This window comes from Calidris pugnax, unplaced genomic scaffold, assembly GCF_001431845.1.
Source record: "Calidris pugnax isolate Ruff unplaced genomic scaffold, ASM143184v1 scaffold23, whole genome shotgun sequence".
NCBI lineage: Eukaryota > Metazoa > Chordata > Aves > Charadriiformes > Scolopacidae > Calidris > Calidris pugnax.
The window spans coordinates 272,883-290,340 of record NW_015090772.1 but is presented as its reverse complement, the minus strand read 5'-3'; the positions used below and the strand labels follow the sequence as shown (position 1 = coordinate 290,340).

The 17,458-nt window shown below is 41.3% G+C and overlaps 1 protein-coding gene across 2 annotated transcripts in view; it reads left to right on the top strand.

Moving 5' to 3' along the window:
- Positions 1-17,458, top strand: part of MYRIP (myosin VIIA and Rab interacting protein) — a 414,556-nt gene that overhangs the window by 361,617 nt on the left and 35,481 nt on the right. For both annotated transcript variants that reach the window (XM_014942311.1, XM_014942322.1), the window contains 4 exons: positions 581-678; positions 1,097-1,177; positions 2,833-2,982; positions 12,699-12,876. In XM_014942311.1, the coding sequence (XP_014797797.1) occupies positions 581-678; positions 1,097-1,177; positions 2,833-2,982; positions 12,699-12,876 (507 nt within the window). The remainder of the gene's footprint in view (positions 1-580; positions 679-1,096; positions 1,178-2,832; positions 2,983-12,698; positions 12,877-17,458) is intronic.

Sequence of the window (17,458 nt, the reverse complement as noted above, 5' to 3'; positions counted from 1 at the left end):
ATTAAAACATGGTCCTTACACTTTGAGTTACTGGGCAAATAGCCTAGAGTGCTGGTAAGTCTTGTTCACAGATCCAACAATCTTTTAGCTGCAACATTTAGCAAGACATTAAAAATCCTTTCTGTACCATGCTGGGAAATTATTACAGCTCACACATGCTTATTCTAGTGTGATTCTCATAACATTCAGTTTTTGTTACTTCTCTCCCATTTCCTTTCCTATGCTCATATATGATGATCTCTTCCTTATGTTCTGTTGGTGCTTATGTGAAGGTTACAAATTTTCTTTGTATGATTTCCTTTTAAATGTTTTGCTGGATTCTAAAATAAGCAATATGAAAACAGAGTTTTACTGCATTTAATATTTACATTTAAGAAGTAACATAGAGATTGAGATGAATTTTATATTTCTCTGTCTTAAGGTGTTTATGCATGCATAATTATGGATTGAGGAAATGAACTTTGTCATGAACAACCTGAGATTTAAATACATGTCTAGAATATGAGTCTGAATTTTGGAGCTCATTATGCAAAATGTACATATATAAAGAACATGGTCTTTTTTCTTACTCTTCTCCTAGGACACAGCATGATGGATACCCTTGCTGTGGCCTTACGCGTTGCAGAAGAAGCAGTGGAAGAAGCTATTTCTAAGGCAGAGACCTACAGTGACAGCCTGGTAACATTTTAAAAAAAGTTTTCATTTAAATTGCACAGTTATGCTTCTTTCAGTTTGGGTAGTAATAAGAGACCTACAGTGACAGCCTGGTAACATTTAAAAAAAATGTTTTCATTTAAATTGCACAATTATGCTTCTTTCAGTTTGGGTAGTAGTAGTTCAAAAACAAGTAGATACAGAAGAAAACATAAAGAAGTAGTGACTATCTCATGCCATACCTGAAGAGTTGAGTGTGGGTTTTATGAACTTGTATCCAAGATGCATGTTACATTTCAGAAGGTGACATGCAATCTAACTACCAGTAATTTCTTCCCACAGTATCAGTAGGGCATATTCCCTATTTCCTGATCTATGTAATTCCTGTGGAAAGGCTGGTTTTATGTGATTTTAGAAACTACAGATATCCATTTTTATGCAGGACAAGCAGAACGAGGCTTGTTACTTGCAGGAACACAAGGAGGACCTCATAGAAGAGCTGGCCACAACCATCGTACAGAAGGTATGGCTTGCATTTTTTCCTTAGCTTGTTTAATAGCCAAAACACAATCCTTTAATCTGGTGATCTTTGACTCTGCCAGCAGCAAAAAATGATAACACTAATGCAGAAAGCAGAGTAAATTACAAGTTTCAGCTTCAACTACCACAGTATAGGCTTAGTCAGCTACATCTGACAGAGAGATCATTTATAAATAAGCTTAATCCAGTGTATAAACTGATGACCTACACCCTCAGAGCTGAGAGGTACCACTCCCTCAGGTCTGTGATATCTTTGCTTGGAAGAGGAGGCCCCTGCTTGATGGAATTTTACACCTGTACTTCACTTCCCAAAAGGCACAGAGTTTTCCAACATAAAGAAGTGTGGCTCTTGACCAACCAACTCTGCTGAATCCTGCATCTGCAATACATACAAAGAAAACATCTGTCATTGAAACGGAATTCTGTTAATGATGCTGTGAGAGAGACAACCAAAAAAATCACAGAACCCTCTATGTGACTGATTTATGTTGCTTTCTCCATAAAGCTTGTTCTTCTCCCCGCAAGGCTCACAGTTGGCACTGACACAGCACTGAAAAGAGGGCTAGTGGAAACAAATACCCCTTGAGTTTATCTGGACAGTCTGAAGCAAGGCAAGACGAGCTGAACTGAGGTGATGCTGAGCTCCCATGATCAGTAAAGTAACCACTCTGTTAATTTAGTCTCCCTCTGTGTGAACTTAGCTAATTGCCACGTCTATGTATGTGACGTGCCATTCAACAATGTATGGATTGCACACCAGAAGAGGAACATGTTGTTTATAAGGCTATCAAGAAAAGCCAGAAGAACAGAAGCTCAATGGAAAATGATCTGCCTTCTTTTTTAATAGGGATGTTAGAAGATTAATTCCGCTTATCAAGCCTTTGATAGTCCAGAGACTATCTCAGCCAAGCTTGAATTGCTACCACTTTTGTCAAAAGCTGCCTAACAAGATCTTTTATGCCATAGAATAATATTCTGTAGATATTTTAAATTAGAATCAGAAAAGTTGTGGAAATGAAGTGCAGCAGGATATAATCTCTCAATGTAGGGAGACCAGGTAGTCTATCTGATCTTTTCTCTCTGTTAAGACGATGTAGATGTTCAAAAACAATAGTGCCTAAACATCTAATACCTCTTTGTTTTCAGTAGAAATGTGTCTAGATGCCATGGGAGCCTTTGAAATTCTCTCATAACTAGTATTTTGTGTTTCTTTGCAAACATTTTTGTCTGAGAAAAGACTTGACAGATGCTGCTAGTGTTTAAAGTGTTACTGTAGGAACAGGTTTCCATGTTTATTTAATTCACCTCTGATGTTCCTACAGGCATTGATTATGATTTATCATTTTTTTGTATCGATGCTTATGCAATTGCAAGATGAGAAGAAATTACAGGCATTGATTATGATTTATCATTTTTTGTATCAATTCTTATGCAATTGCAAGATGAGAAGAAAAGCATGCAGGTTGTCAGAATCATCCTTGTATGAACTGGAGCAAAAGCAAAGGGGAACTCAAGTGTTCTTCCTAGTCAGTTTGCCTTGAGACAGGGTTAACATAGTCTTTTTTAACATGGTTAAGAGAGTATTTTCCAAGCACCATTTTTTTCTCTTCTCCCATCCCCTGTCGCCCTACCTTACAGATAATAAAGAAGCAGAAAAACAAAACTGAGCAGGCTGAGGCTGACTTTGAATGGCCTCCATCCAGGAGCAGTGGCCTGGCGTCTGTTGCTGTCTCAGATCAGAGTATGCTGACTTTTCCAGGGAGCCGCAGGGGATCCTACACGTTATGGGTGAGTGACTGAGCACAACTATTGATGTTTTCTGCTGCACAAAGCTGGAAGATTGAAATCATGGAGTGACCTGGAATGGTACGTAGGGACTTGCAGAGAACAAGCATGAAGCCTCTGTCTGGAGAAACTGTTGCTCAGTTGCATGTTTTCCTAGTGCATTGTGGGTCACAGAAGGACATCACAGACATTGTGTTGTATTGCTGAGTGAGGTGGGGAGGATTAAGTTTGTGATATGAGCAATCTCACTGCTTGATTTTCATGCTAACAGGACCCAACGCCTCAGTGTTTAGTCCTTAAAACACTTTCTGTGCTCACTTAGCTTTTATTTGGATTTTTGCTGAATGTTGTATTTTCTCTTGTACAGTGTTAGATTTCTGTAATTTTTTTTTTTTCCTTAGCCATCTCAAAGAAAACAGCCACCACCACAAACAAAAAAGTAAACCCAACTGTAGAGCACCATTTATGTCTTACACTAAATGGTATTTTCTCCTCCTTTCACTTCTCAGCACAATGTCTTTAGCTGCTGCTATACACTGAAGGAAATCTGACAAGCTGCATTAGTAACATTTTAAGAAGAGCAGCAAGTGAAAAGAAGTAAAAATAAGCTATAGGCTTGAATAGGCTGTTTCGCTATCTGTGAGGGAGGATTGCAATATTTTTTTTCTTTCCAAACCAAAACCTAACTTCTACAGAAGCTGGCAGAGAAGCCCTATGGCCATATACCCTGTCCAGGCAAAGCTCCTTACTCCTTTCCAGCTAGATTTTGGAATTCCTGAGTCCAAGCTTTTAACAGCAGATCTTAATGGGCTCCACTGCCATAAGGGAAGTTTTCGTATTTCATAATGACATTATGTTGACCAAAAAACCCAAACTCTTGATTTGTGTACAAATCCTACCATTGAGCTGTGTGTGTTGGCTTAGTTTGAGCAGAGATCTGCCCATAGCGATAAAACCCCTTTCTTAGGAGTACATGCCACAGCTAACAACGGACCTCTTGCAACAGATCTATTAAGGCAGATATTTCTGAAGTAACCAAGGTTTTTGTAGACAGACTATGTGGCCACAACAACCCCAAGGGAAGCAAAAAAAAAAGCATGCTCTTTTTTTTTTTTTTCCTAGCAAAGCTACCCAGTTGATTATTACTGGGTTAGAGTCATATATGCGAACCTGTTTCCCAATAAGGATTATTTAAGTAGATCTGCTTCTGTTTAAGGCTTTCTTTGTTACGTGGCAAACAAATTAGTACTTGAAGCAAGCAGAAGCAGGACATGTTAAATAAAAGGGAAGAAGAAACATGATTAACAGAAAGATAGACATGCAGAAGAAAGGGAGGTAAGGACGGCAAATCTTAAGGCAGTTAGGATTTCACCATTTAAAACTGGAAATTTATCTTAGAGCATATATTTTTATTTCTGTTCTGTGTAGAAGGTAATAAGGTGTGGTTTCACTAGCCCAATAAAGCTAGCAACATTCAATTACTATAACACTGGCCTTTAGAAACCCATGTTTATTACTACATTGCGTTTTATTAGCAAGGTCACTTGCTTACAGTGTGAGGGGAAGCTGTAACAATTCCAGATAAAACTGCGTGGTTATATCTGCCAGGCAATTTTTCTTTTAAATGCAGTTATTTGTGTGTGGCTTATCCATATCAGCCAGAAGCTTCCAGTGGGCTCTGAAAGCCTTGCATCACTTGGGATGCATAAGCTGGGGACAGCACAATGCCAAGAGTCCAACTGCATGAGACCTGCTTGATTGGAGCAAAATCTACTGATCTTCATATTAAGGAACATGCACACATACATGGGGTATCTCCCTGAAATATATTATTGATTGTTTAACTGCGGTACTATGGGGTGGTAGTAGCTATAGATACTGTCTTTTCCTTTTTTCTCTTAGATTTCTTTGAGATCCTTTGCCTTTGCTAAAAATAGTGATACAAGGCTGAATATTTTATTTCCCGATCTCTTTTTATGAGATGGATGGCACCATCTGTTTCTCATTACCAATAAGCAAAGGCTGTACAACGATGGGGTAGGAGGAGCTTCGAGCAAGAGGTGGATGCTTTTCTGCTCTCTCAGTCCATTTTCCCCTCCATACATCACTGCCAGTGAGAGCAAACGACCAGTTGGCATATTGTATCCCCTTTAAACATTGATGGAGTGCAGGCATCCCGGTGTGTTCTAAGTGCTGTATTAGTGGTCTTTATTTTACAGCTAAAAGATTGCATATATAAACAGAAGCTCATCCATAATTTATAGTATATAAACCAGCTAGGGATATAGAGAAAAGGAGGATTTCATTAAATACACATTATGATGCACCTCAGGGGAAGCAGAAATTTACTGATTAAGCTAACGATACAGTCCATAGTGTACAGACAGGTGCTTATTTTTTTCTTTCTTTTTTTTCCCTCTTTGATTTGTTTTAAAGAGAAGGAAGGTTCTACAAGCCTGAGGTCCAAAGCTGCTTTGGAAGTCTCTGGGGGTTCTGCAAGTGCTTTATACCTTTTTAGGTTTGTCCCAAACAAATATTTGAAGAAAACCTTTTTGAGGAGGAATCCTGTTTAGCAGTCATACAACACAGTGGGAGAGCTGCTTCAGATCAGGGAGGCATAACACTGTAGGAAGTTGATACCAGCTGACACCAGTTCTTTCCTGGCAACAACTCAGTATCAAAAACATCCTATTTATGTCTAATTAATAAATCACATCATATGGGAGATGGAGCTTTTAGCTTTTATACATGAGCTGGGATTAGAAGGTTGCAAAGGGTGTATTGCTGGGACCTCCTTCCGATGAAGCAGACATGCATTTATCCAAAAGCCCGTCAGCTGGAGCCTGATGGGTTATTTGTTGTCTTGTTTCCTTCCAGAAGAAGCCAACTGCAGCACTCTCTTGTCTGCACAGAATGAGAAAGAACAGTACAGTTTGAGATGGAAAAGCACTTGGTGCTTTAGAAAATAATGGGTCTTTCTTTAATTAGTATTTATTATGAGAAAATGCAAATTTCTCTAAGTACTTTCCAGGTTAGAAATCTTACTGTCATCTGCTGACTTTGCAGGTGTAACACTGTAGTCTCACTGCAAAAGGGATCTGGATTTCAGATCAAGGTAGTCCTGTCCATAGCAATCGGGCTGATTTCCCTCCTCCTTTGCAGCAGAAGGATAGGAGACAACTGCTTTTGTAATTGACTCAGCAATTAGTACCACTTTTTAAGGCTTTGGCTGGCTAAAAAATCAGTGCAAGGCTAAACACGACAATGTTGTCCTCTTAAAGTTGTTTGAGTATAGTCTGAGTTTGAGATATATCTCTAGCAGAAAATTACTGATTCTTGGTTTCATGCACTTGACAAACATCCGAGAACACAGTTTTGGATGCTAGATATACCATCAAGCCCATGCAGGCCTAAATTCAGCTGGATTATGCTTACTGCCAGCAAACTAAGACAGGTTTTAAAGCAGAAGAGGGAGTAGGAGAAAGGACATAGAAGGATGGTCATTCTGTAATGTTATTTTCCAAATAATTTAGATCATATGTTGTTTTTCAGTTTTAATTATGTTATCCTAATATGCTGCTGGATATCACAAATCTTTAAGGTCTAACTTAAAACCTGTGATGCTCAGAGCTAGGCTGCCTGACAAATCTTACTTTATTTTTAGATGAAATCAGGGTGTATATTGTCACAGCGAGAAGCAAATAAACACAGAACACTTAAGGCTTCCTCTGTCAAGTGGGTGTTTGAGTAGGAGCTGCAGTGATTCGCTCTGATGGGCGAGTGCACTGCTGAGCACAACTCTGTAGACAAGGGTCAGAATGGGACATGAAAGGTTGCAGGGCATACTGAGTAACCTAAAAATTAAGGAAAATAGAGTAATCGTGCAGTGAAGAGTCTTCTCTTGAAACAAAAGGTGAGTTTATGTGTGAGGCTGCAATTAGACTTGAGATGAAGATGCCAGCTCACCTCCTTCCCCTACTCCTGTATACACTTGCACTCTCCCAGTGCAGTACGCTGGCAGGAATTTAGAATCATGTTGCCTTACACTAGAAGAGGGATCTGGCCTTTGCAGCTGCTCAGCTTTCTCATCTGTAAATAATACAGTAATACGGTCATCACAGGATACTAACTGAGCTCTTGGTACCTTCAGGTGAAAGGTGTTGCACAACTGGGAAGCGTCTGCACTGTTTGGTTTTTTAAAGAGATGTAATTGAATATTCCAAGTTCGGGAGGAGGGAAAAAGAATGGGCCAGGGGGGAATCAATGAGAAGTAGTATCAGCTAAATGAACAAGGGTACCTGTAAAGGTGCTGTTTAGATTACATCAGTTGCATTGGTACATCTGCCCTCTAGTCCTGTCAAAGCATGTAACCATGGATTTACTGCAAACTTCTATAGACTTCTTCACATACATCCATTACAGTGATTGAACTATGCTATTTTACTTTCCTAAATTGTTAGCCCCATCTATAGACTTCTTCACATACATCCATTACATTGGTTGAACTATGCTATTTTATGTTCTTAGCACCTTCCTAAATTGTTAGCCCCTTAAGTACAATAAAAGGATGTTTATATTCATCTTCTGGAACCAATATTTAAATCTCCCTTATAACTAGCTTGCAAATCTCTTGCAAATGCCTTGCAGCCAAAGCATTTTCACATGTGGGGCCTGCTTACTATTTGGGGAGGGGGGAGGAAGTCCTTCAAACACTGTGGATTATATTTCTGTGTGGTGATGTGTAGAGCTACTTGCACGCTCAGCAGCGATGGGTTTGTTGGTGAATAACCTCCTGCGTCTCTCCCTTGCAACCCATCTCTGGATCCTCAAGGTCAACTAATCCAAATGGAACCAGAATAACTGCACACCCAACCGTGGCTCTACATATTACTACACAGCTGTATGATTCCGGCTGCTGATGGACCTTTTCCTCATCAACTGACCCTTATCTTTGTGCTCCTTTTAAAGGAACAATACTTTTAAGGGGATCGGGTGCCTGAGAGTCCAGTAGAAGGGTGGCAAACCCACCTAAAGTGCAGCCAGGTTGTATCTCTGTCAGTAGTGAACAACAAGCCAGCTTGAGCAGATCCTGGAAGGAAGTATTTGCTTTCTCCCAGTCTGTTGTTGAAGGATTTGCCCTGATGGCTGGGATATCCTAACCAGGGTTTAGGTCAAGGCATGAAGAAGGGAGGGGTTTTTTTTCAATTGAGTATGAAAATCTCCCGTTCATCTGCCTGTTCTTGCCCTTTTTTCAGAAGCCATAGTGTTGTTAGCAGATACTTTGCCACATACAAGATTAACTAAGGAACAGATGCTTGAAAACCTTGGTATTTCACTCCCACTGCTAAATGTCTGGACTGCATACATTTGAGCAGAGTGAAAATCACTTCCAGGGATAAACAGGCTGTGGCAGAGCGGCACCGTTTGCAAGCTCATACTGTCTCTCCTTCCTGGTGTGGGAGTTTCCTCACCAAAGGATGCATTAGCTGGTGGTGCTTAGGGATTGCTACTCTATTTGCTCAGGTAGGTGGGACCTGCTGGTTCTGCCTGTGCATTGATTGTATTCATAGAGCACAGAGGAGAAGCAGGGGAGGGGTTTTTTTGGCTGCACCACTAGCAGCCAGAGCTGTAGAACCTGCAGGCGAGGGGAGGTGAGTAAGTTCACGTTTAAGTCATCTGTGTTTGTGCTGTCAATTCTAGGCTGTTTCCCTTAATAAATAAGGTAGTCTTCAAAGCCCAAATTAACAGCTGCCCCACAGGTCAGAGCTTGCACAGCACAGGATCCAGAGGTGCCCTCACTGTTCTTGGCCCTGGTGTTGATGTCCCAGTGGGTGCCTGCAAGGGCTCCTGCCACAGGGACCCTACAGCTGCCTCACCCTTGTGGCACCCGGGGTTCTCAGTCTCTCCTGAAGCTGGGACAGTCCTTGATCTGCTCTGAGTGCAGAATAAATCACATTTTCACTAGTTAAACCGGACTAAAGAAATAGGGTGAAATAGGAGGGAAATGAAAATTATTCCCTTTATTGCTAGCCCAGTACAAGATGAAGGCTGAGTTCTCTCTGTCCAGAGATTCTTACTATGCAGCAGAAATCCCCTGGAGAGGGGTAAAAAAAACCGCAAGAGAATAATAATGTGTCTGGGTTTTCTTTTCGAAACAAACATCTCACAGCAGATGCCAGTGGGAAGGATTTGGTGGGGAACTCATCTAACTAAAGTGTTTGGAAATGCCTGTCAATACTGTAACTATATTGTGCAAGCTGTGCTGCACTGCACAGCAATCCAGTATGCAGCACATGCCTCCGAGGGAGGAGAGTGTGTGCTGAACATAGCAAATGACCTGTTTGGTTGCAATGCCATCTGCTGATGTACTAATTTATTGCAGAAACTAACAATTGCGGTACCTTAGTGTCTGACTGCAAATATATACGGGGCAGCCTTGAAATTCATTACAAATAAATACACCTCAAATAGCAGCTGGCTGACAAGGTTTTTTTGCAGAGGAACCAGAATTTCTGGTTAGAAAAGGTGCCGGTAGCTTTAGCTGGAAGGGAAGGGTCTTCTTTAATTCTTATGTCTTTATAAATCAGGACCAAAGCTCCTACATTCCTGCCTCCATTTGAAAATCATATTTAGGCTGTTGTATTATTTGGATACTTTTGGAAAATAGACTGGATTGTTTTTTCTGCCCTGAGATCTTGTTGCTGTCCAAGTTTATAGGCAGTTGGTAAAGACTCCTTCATTTGGTCGGTAAATATCCCTTGTTCCAATGTGAACTGATCCAAGAACCTATCAGGGTAGCTGGCCTTACCTCTGGGACTTCCCTGCATCCATGCTCAGGGAAGCTACATGGAGCACCAGCTCCCAGATAGACTTCTCAATCCTGCTCCCTTATGTTCAGTGTTTTGCTTCCTGTGCAAATGTCCCCAACAGAAAAATGTCCCCTGTGGATCTACAGATGAGCTATTATCTCTGTGATGAAGGGAGGCACAAATGCAGCGCAGCAACGTGTACTTCTGCTGCCTGCCCCAGGTAAGTGTGGCAGTGAAGTCAGCAGCACGGGCAGGCATGGATGTAGGTTTGTAGCCCATGCTACAGCTTGTAGGGCTGTTGAGTTAGTGGTGCCAGCTGAGTTCAAGTTGATGCAGCTGTGCCAACCAGGATTAGAGCTTTTGCTGTGTAACTTCACACCAAATAACTAACTTTCTAGTTTGCTCTTAATTGCAAAAGCAACAAAATGAGGTCTTGAGTAATTTGCTTTTCAGACAGAGTCGTCAGTCTGGCCACTAATTGATTGGAGATAAACTTGTGGACAAACGTTTGGTTTTGTGCTTTGAAAAAAATGGCCATGTTTATGCCAATGTATACTGAATTATGCCAGGATATGCTTCTGTCCTATTCCTACATCAGGCTTGGCTGTTGACACTCCTTTTTTGTATCATTATCTGTGTTACTGGTGATTAGAACTGTTGTCATGGATGAATATTTACACTTTCTTTCCACCCGTAATTGTCTGAGTAAGACACAATCTGTCCTTCCATCCCTATCTGAAACTAACTTTCAGAACAAGAAATAACCTAATCCTCTGTTTGTATTTACTCTTATTTGAACCTTATTAGAATGCTGCCACTTCTTGATCATTTAAATCTCTCCAGTTACAAGAATTACAGAGAACTACAAAAGCAGTACTGAAGAGTGCTAGTTCAACAGACTCTTCCAGTAGCATCTTTTCACCCTTTTTGAGGATCTGAATGCAGGGGTCCAGTCAAGCTATTTTAGCTTGGCATTACTTTTCTCTCCTTGAGTCTTCTGTGACATTGAACCATCTTCAGTGCAGAGGTGGTACTTATAGCAGAGCGGTCCAAGAGAGAGCAGTACCCAGATAAAATGTAGAAATAGGATGCAAATGGCCTCAAGCCAAGCTTTGGAGGCACAAAAAGCTTTTTCCCTTGCTGCATTTGGAGGGATTTTCCTGGGCATAGGCTAGTTGAGAGCTAAGTGCAGACACACTGCCATCACTGCGATGCAGCCTCCAGTGTGATGTTTGTGAAACAGCGAGTAGGCAGGTGAGAAACTGCCATTTAAACAAAACACCAGAAAATTTGTCAAACCTACAGATATTTTATAATAAGAAAAAGTATGTTACTTCCATTATCTGAGCCCAGGTTATCACGGAACAGACTTCTTCAGTTTTTCCTTTTTTTTTTTTTTTTTCTTCTTACCATTCAATTCTTTAAGTAATAAGGGAAAATGGATACATAGTGATTAAACTGTAGGGTATTCCTTCTTCTGGGATCTTCAGCATCTCATATCTCTCTGTGTTTGCCATACACATAGAAGAATGTACCCTGAGGGACTATTCTTGGTACTTTGAAAATAGTGACAGCCACAACAACTTGCTGCTTTCAGTACGTGACAACTTTAACACAAAGATATCAGAGGATGGCAGACATGAACTGGACCTAATTTATTTTAAGAGTGGGAGATTCAGTAGTTTATTGTTTATAAATTGTTTATATTGTCCATATATCCTGGGAGGATATATTAACAAATTAACACTTTTAGTTCATTATTTGTAATTTGAAAATCAGTTAAAATGTCCAAAGATTTGAGAGTGCCAACTTGGCCTGCCTAAAGAAGCTGAGCCACATGAAAGCATACTTCTTAAAGAAACCCTGGTGTATACAGGGCATCTTTTACCAACTCTGTTATGAGGGCCAAGACAGAGGTTTTGAGTGGGAAAAAGCTATGGGGAAAAAGCTGTTGTTTGAAAAAGTGTTCCCTTTTGCCTAAGCACGTACTGTCATCAAAAGCAAAGTTATTAAATAATTTAAAAAAGTACTGCAGCCAAATAGTGTCAGCCAGATGTCAAAACTTGACTCGAGGTGCTGTAGCCTTGTTTCTAGAATTACATGTGTGATTTGATATGTAAGAGTGAATTCTCCTGAAATCAGCAGGATGCTGCCAGCTTTCACAGTTTTTCTTAACATCTGGCCCAATTTAAATGAGGCTTCTGTAACAGTGCCTAACTCAAAACTAAAATGTATAATCTATTTATGTGGTTCCAAAGGAAAGCACATTCCCCTCAGTAGTAGTCAGGACTTATTATGAATCACAACAGTATTTTACCTCATTTTGACTTGAAATGTGACCCTCCTAAGAACAGGTAGGTGTGCAATTGTAGTCTGTATTGACTTCATTAGCTGCCCGGGATATTGTGTGATATGTCTGTCCTAGCAAACAAAAGAACTCTGCATTAAAATCAGTTGAGTTGCACATCTATTTTTGGGGGACAGGCTGTTTGTTTGCTTCTTTTTTAATTTTTAATTTCAGCAAATTGTTACACCAGATGGCCTGTTGAGCCAACAATAGATCATCATGTCTCACCACAATGGGATCTCTTTCTGGCTAGCTTCAGTCAAAGCAGTTACATATCAGTCCTCACCAAGCACATTCCTAACAACTTCACCTTAATTATTTCTTTCCATCTGGTCCGTGGTTGTATAAACAATTTCCTGCCTCCTTGCATAGCATCAGAAATGCACATAAAGAAGCAATCTAGCACTGAAACAATTCTTTTGAATACATTACATTCCATTTCTGGATGCTAGCAGATCTCACACTTCCATGGGTAACTGAACACTCATGCTAATTACAGTAAAGAGTTTGATAATTAAGTACTTCTATTTTTAAATTATGCTCTTTGATTTTTATTTCCACAGAGGTCTCAGTCTGCATTCTCCCTGACTAGTGAAGATATGCCCAGTAAAGGACTAGATCTTGCATCATCTGTGACTGAAGCTCTTTGGAGGCAGCAAAAAGGACAATTCAGGAAACAGAAGGAACACAAGCTTTCTGCATTGCCCAGCTGGAAAAGCGTGGACAGGCTAAATGAAACAAGTAAATATTTCTAGTACGAATGTGACTTTTTTGGTACTCACTCACATGTGGAATAAATATGTCTTAAAGAAAGGACCATCTCCAGGAAATTTCTGCTGATCTCTGTGCTTGCAGGGGCCTCATGTAAAGATTTCTGTCTGGTGATGCTGAATGTCATGATTTCATTGCTTATCTTACCATTGTATTTTTTCCAAGAAAAGATTCAAAATTTGGGCCTTTGGGGAGTTGATTTTGGATTGTTAGGAAACATTAGGCATCTAATTTGGATACATTTCAGACCTTTTAAGACACAAGAGCCAAAGGGCCCTGCTTTGCCACCTGTTGTCTGTTCTCCAGTTTAAGGATTTTGCAGCTGCCCACAGATACCCTCTTTTTTTTTATGGTGAGCCAAACAGTGAAATAGCTCACATGTAGGATTCCCCTTTGCACGTTTATTTTCAAGCCCCATGAATTCACCAGTGCAGTGTCCCGTGCAGCCCTACTCACTGCTACTTCCACACAAGTTTGAGGCAGCTGTAAGAGTAGGAGCTTCAGAGACCTGCAGTTTCCCTAGATCTGTGTCCTCTGTCTTTCCATGCATTAGGTATGGATGTGAATATGGGTGGTGGATGGTGAGTAGCTTCCTAAGTCAGCCCCATTCTTGAGCCAACACCCTGGGATAGAACACAATTCCCTGCTTACTTCAAGATGGCATAAGTACAGGCTGTCATTGAGGATGGTTCCTGCTCTTGAGAGAGTCCACTGCCTCTCTTGTTCTGGCTGTACTGTTTGTGAGGGCAGAAAAGTGCAGCACCAGGCAACTGCTGCACAGAAGAGTTGGTCAGTTTTCATCCCCACAGCTGCACAAGGGGAAGGGCTGAACTTCAGGCCCTGGCTCCGGGTGACAGGGAACAGCAAAGCTGCGGTTGTCTTCCCGTGATGGAGTCTGCCTGTTCCTGCTTTTTCTCTTGTAACAGCTGTAGAGCCCATCTGACCTCTCTAGCAAATTGGTTCATGAAGCTGAAAAAGTGGAAAACTTTTATAGGGTGAGTTTACTGGTGCTGTAAGTCCCCCAGCTGGCTCACTCGGCGCTGACAAGCAAGAAACAGCCAAAACACGTGTTTGGGTGTAGTGGGAACTAGGGATGGGGGCTGCCCATCAGTTTGATTCTTTTATCTGTAATGCCAGTTGATAACCTGGGAGGCTGAAAGTTGGACAGTGTCAATGCTCCTCCTCCCTAAAAAAAGGAAGTGATAGTAAAGGAGTAGGAAAATCTGACTTAGCTAAGTATGCTTTGCTTTGTGATCTGCTCATTCAACCCCCCTGTCAGAAGAGTTGTTCTCCTGGGCATTTTAGTGGAAGGCCTATTTTCAGTAAAGCAGTTAATTGGGTGCTTAAATTTAAGAACCCACTTCAATCCCATTGAATTCAACTGTTGAGTAATTTAGTACTTAACAATTGCTTAACCATAGCAGAATGACAAATTGACCACGGTTTCCTTTCAGGTGCTCTACTCAAAGGATTTGTTCTGCTTCTTTCATCTAAGAACCACATTTGTGTTGAAATTGTGGTGCCTACTGAGTTTATAGTAAATACCCTAGTGTGCTAATTTGTGTAAATGTGATCTCACCTGTGCAGTATCACAGAAACATAGAACAGTTTGGGTTGGAAGGTACCTTTCGAGGTCATTCTAGTCCAACCCCCTCCAATGAGCAGCGACATTTTCAACTAGATCAGGTTGCTCAGAGCCCCATCCAACCTGACCTCAAATGTTTCCAGGGATGGGGCATCCACCACCTCTCTGGGCAACCTGTTCCACTGTTTCACCACCCTCATTGTAAAAAATTTCTTCTTTGTATCTAGACTAAATTTACCCTCTTTTAGTTTAAAACCGTTGCCCCTTGTCTTATTGCAACAGGCCCTGCTAAAAAGTTTGTCCCCATCTTTCTTATTAGCCCCCTTTAGGTACTGAAAGGCCTCAACAAGGTCTCCCTGGAGCCTTTTCTTCTCCAGGCTGAACAGCCCCAGCTCTCTCAGACTGTCCTCACAGGAGAGGTGCTCCAGCCCTTGGATCATTTTTGTGGCCTCCTCTGGACCTTGCTCCAACAGGTTCATGTCTTTCCTATGCAGTTCTGCTTTAGGGTACAGAAAATGAAAGAAATCTCAACCAAGAGTTTGGAGTTGTAAAATCAATGGGCTTTCTTTGTCATGTAGCCAAAAAGCAGTTCACAATTAGTTTTGATTACAGTTTACACTGGTTTAAATAACGACTCAAGAGCCGAATCATGAATTAGTGCTTTTTTCCCCTTTACCATTAGTTTCACAATAAGTCGTCTTAAATCTGTTTTCATTTTCACATGGATAGATTACAGCATATACCCAAAGAATTGTGTGCAAAATCCATGCTTTCAAGTGACTTTTTTTTCATGGTGAGCCAAACAGTGAAATAGCTCACATGTAGGATTCCCCTTTGCACGTTTATTTTCAAGCCCCATGAATTCACCAGTGCAGTGTCCCGTGCAGCCCTACTCACTGCTACTTCCACACAAGTTTGAGGCAGCTGTAAGAGTAGGAGCTTCAGAGACCTGCAGTTTCCCTAGATCTGTGTCCTCTGTCTTTCCATGCATTAGGTATGGATGTGAATATGGGTGGTGGATGGTGAGTAGCTTCCTAAGTCAGCCCCATTCTTGAGCCAACACCCTGGGATAGAACACAATTCCCTGCTTACTTCAAGATGGCATAAGGACTGTCTGTCATTGAGGATGGTTCCTGCTCTTGGGAGAGTCCCATTTCCACTGCCTCTCTTGTTCTGGCTGTACTGTTTGTGAGGCCAGAAAAGTGCAGCACCAGGCAACTGCTGCACAGAAGAGTTGGTCAGTTTTCATCCCCACAGCTGCACAAGGGGAAGGACTGAACTTCAGGCCCTGGCTCCGGGTGACAGGGAACAGCAAAGCTGCTGTTGTCTTCCCATGATGGAGTCTGCCTGTTCCTTCTTTTTCTCTTGTAACAGCTGTAGAGCCCATCTGACCTCTCTAGCAAATTGGTTCATGAAGCTGAAAAAGTGGAAAACTTTTATAGGGTGAGTTTACTGGTGCTGTAAGTCCCCCAGCTGGCTCACTCGGCGCTGACAAGCAAGAAACAGCCAAAACACGTGTTTGGGTGTAGTGGGAACTAGGGATGGGGGCTGCCCATCAGTTCAATTATTTTATCTGTAATGCCAGTTGATAACCTGGGAGGCTGAAAGTTGGACAGTGTCAATGCTCCTCCTCCCTAAAAAAAGGAAGTGATAGTAAAGGAGTAGGAAAATCTGACTTAGCTAAGTATGCTTTGCTTTGTGATCTGCTCATTCAACCCCCCTGTCAGAAGAGTTGTTCTCCTGGGCATTTTAGTGGAAGGCCTATTTTCAGTAAAGCAGTTAATTGGGTGCTTAAATTTAAGAACCCACTTCAATCCCATTGAATTCAACTGTTGAGTAATTTAGTACTTAACAATTGCTTAACCATAGCAGAATGACAAATTGACCACGGTTTCCTTTCAGGTGCTCTACTCAAAGGATTTGTTCTGCTTCTTTCATCTAAGAACCACATTTGTGTTGAAATTGTGGTGCCTACTGAGTTTATAGTAAATACCCTAGTGTGCTAATTTGTGTAAATGTGATCTCACCTGTGCAGTATTAGTAAATACTCTAGTGTGCTAATTTGTGTAAATGTGATCTCACCTATGCAGTAGTAAGCACAGAATCATAGAATAGTTTGGGTTGGAAGGTACCTTTCGAGGTCATTCTAGTCCAACCCCCTCCAATGAGCAGTGACATTTTCAACTAGATCAGGTTGCTCAGAGCCCCATCCAACCTGACCTCAAATGTTTCCAGGGATGGGGCATCTACCACCTCTCTGGGCAACCTGTTCCACTGTTTCACCACCCTCATTGTAAAAAATTTCTTCTTTGTATCTAGACTAAATTTACCCTCTTTTAGTTTAAAACCGTTGCCCCTTGTCTTATTGCAACAGGCCCTGCTAAAAAGTTTGTCCCCATCTTTCTTATTAGCCCCCTTTAGGTACTGAAAGGCCTCAACAAGGTCTCCCTGGAGCCTTTTCTTCTCCAGGCTGAACAGCCCCAGCTCTCTCAGACTGTCCTCACAGGAGAGGTGCTCCAGCCCTTGGATCATTTTTGTGGCCTCCTCTGGACCTTGCTCCAACAGGTTCATGTCTTTCCTATGCAGTTCTGCTCCTCCTCTGGACCTTGCTCCAACAGGTCCATGTCTTTCCTATGCAGTTCTGCATTAGGGTACAGAAAATGAAAGAAATCTCAACCAAGAGTTTGGAGTTGTAAAATCAATGGGCTTTCTTTGTCATGTAGCCAAAAAGCAGTTCACAATTAGTTTTGATTACAGTTTACACTGGTTTAAATAACGACTCAAGAGCCGAATCATGAATTAGTGCTTTTTTCCCCTTTACCATTAGTTTCACAATAAGTCGTCTTAAATCTGTTTTCATTTTCACATGGATAAATTACAGCATATACCCAAAGAATTGTGTGCAAAATCCATGCTTTCAAGTGACTTTTTTTTTTTTTTGGAAAATCAGGAAGAAAGCATTTGCTA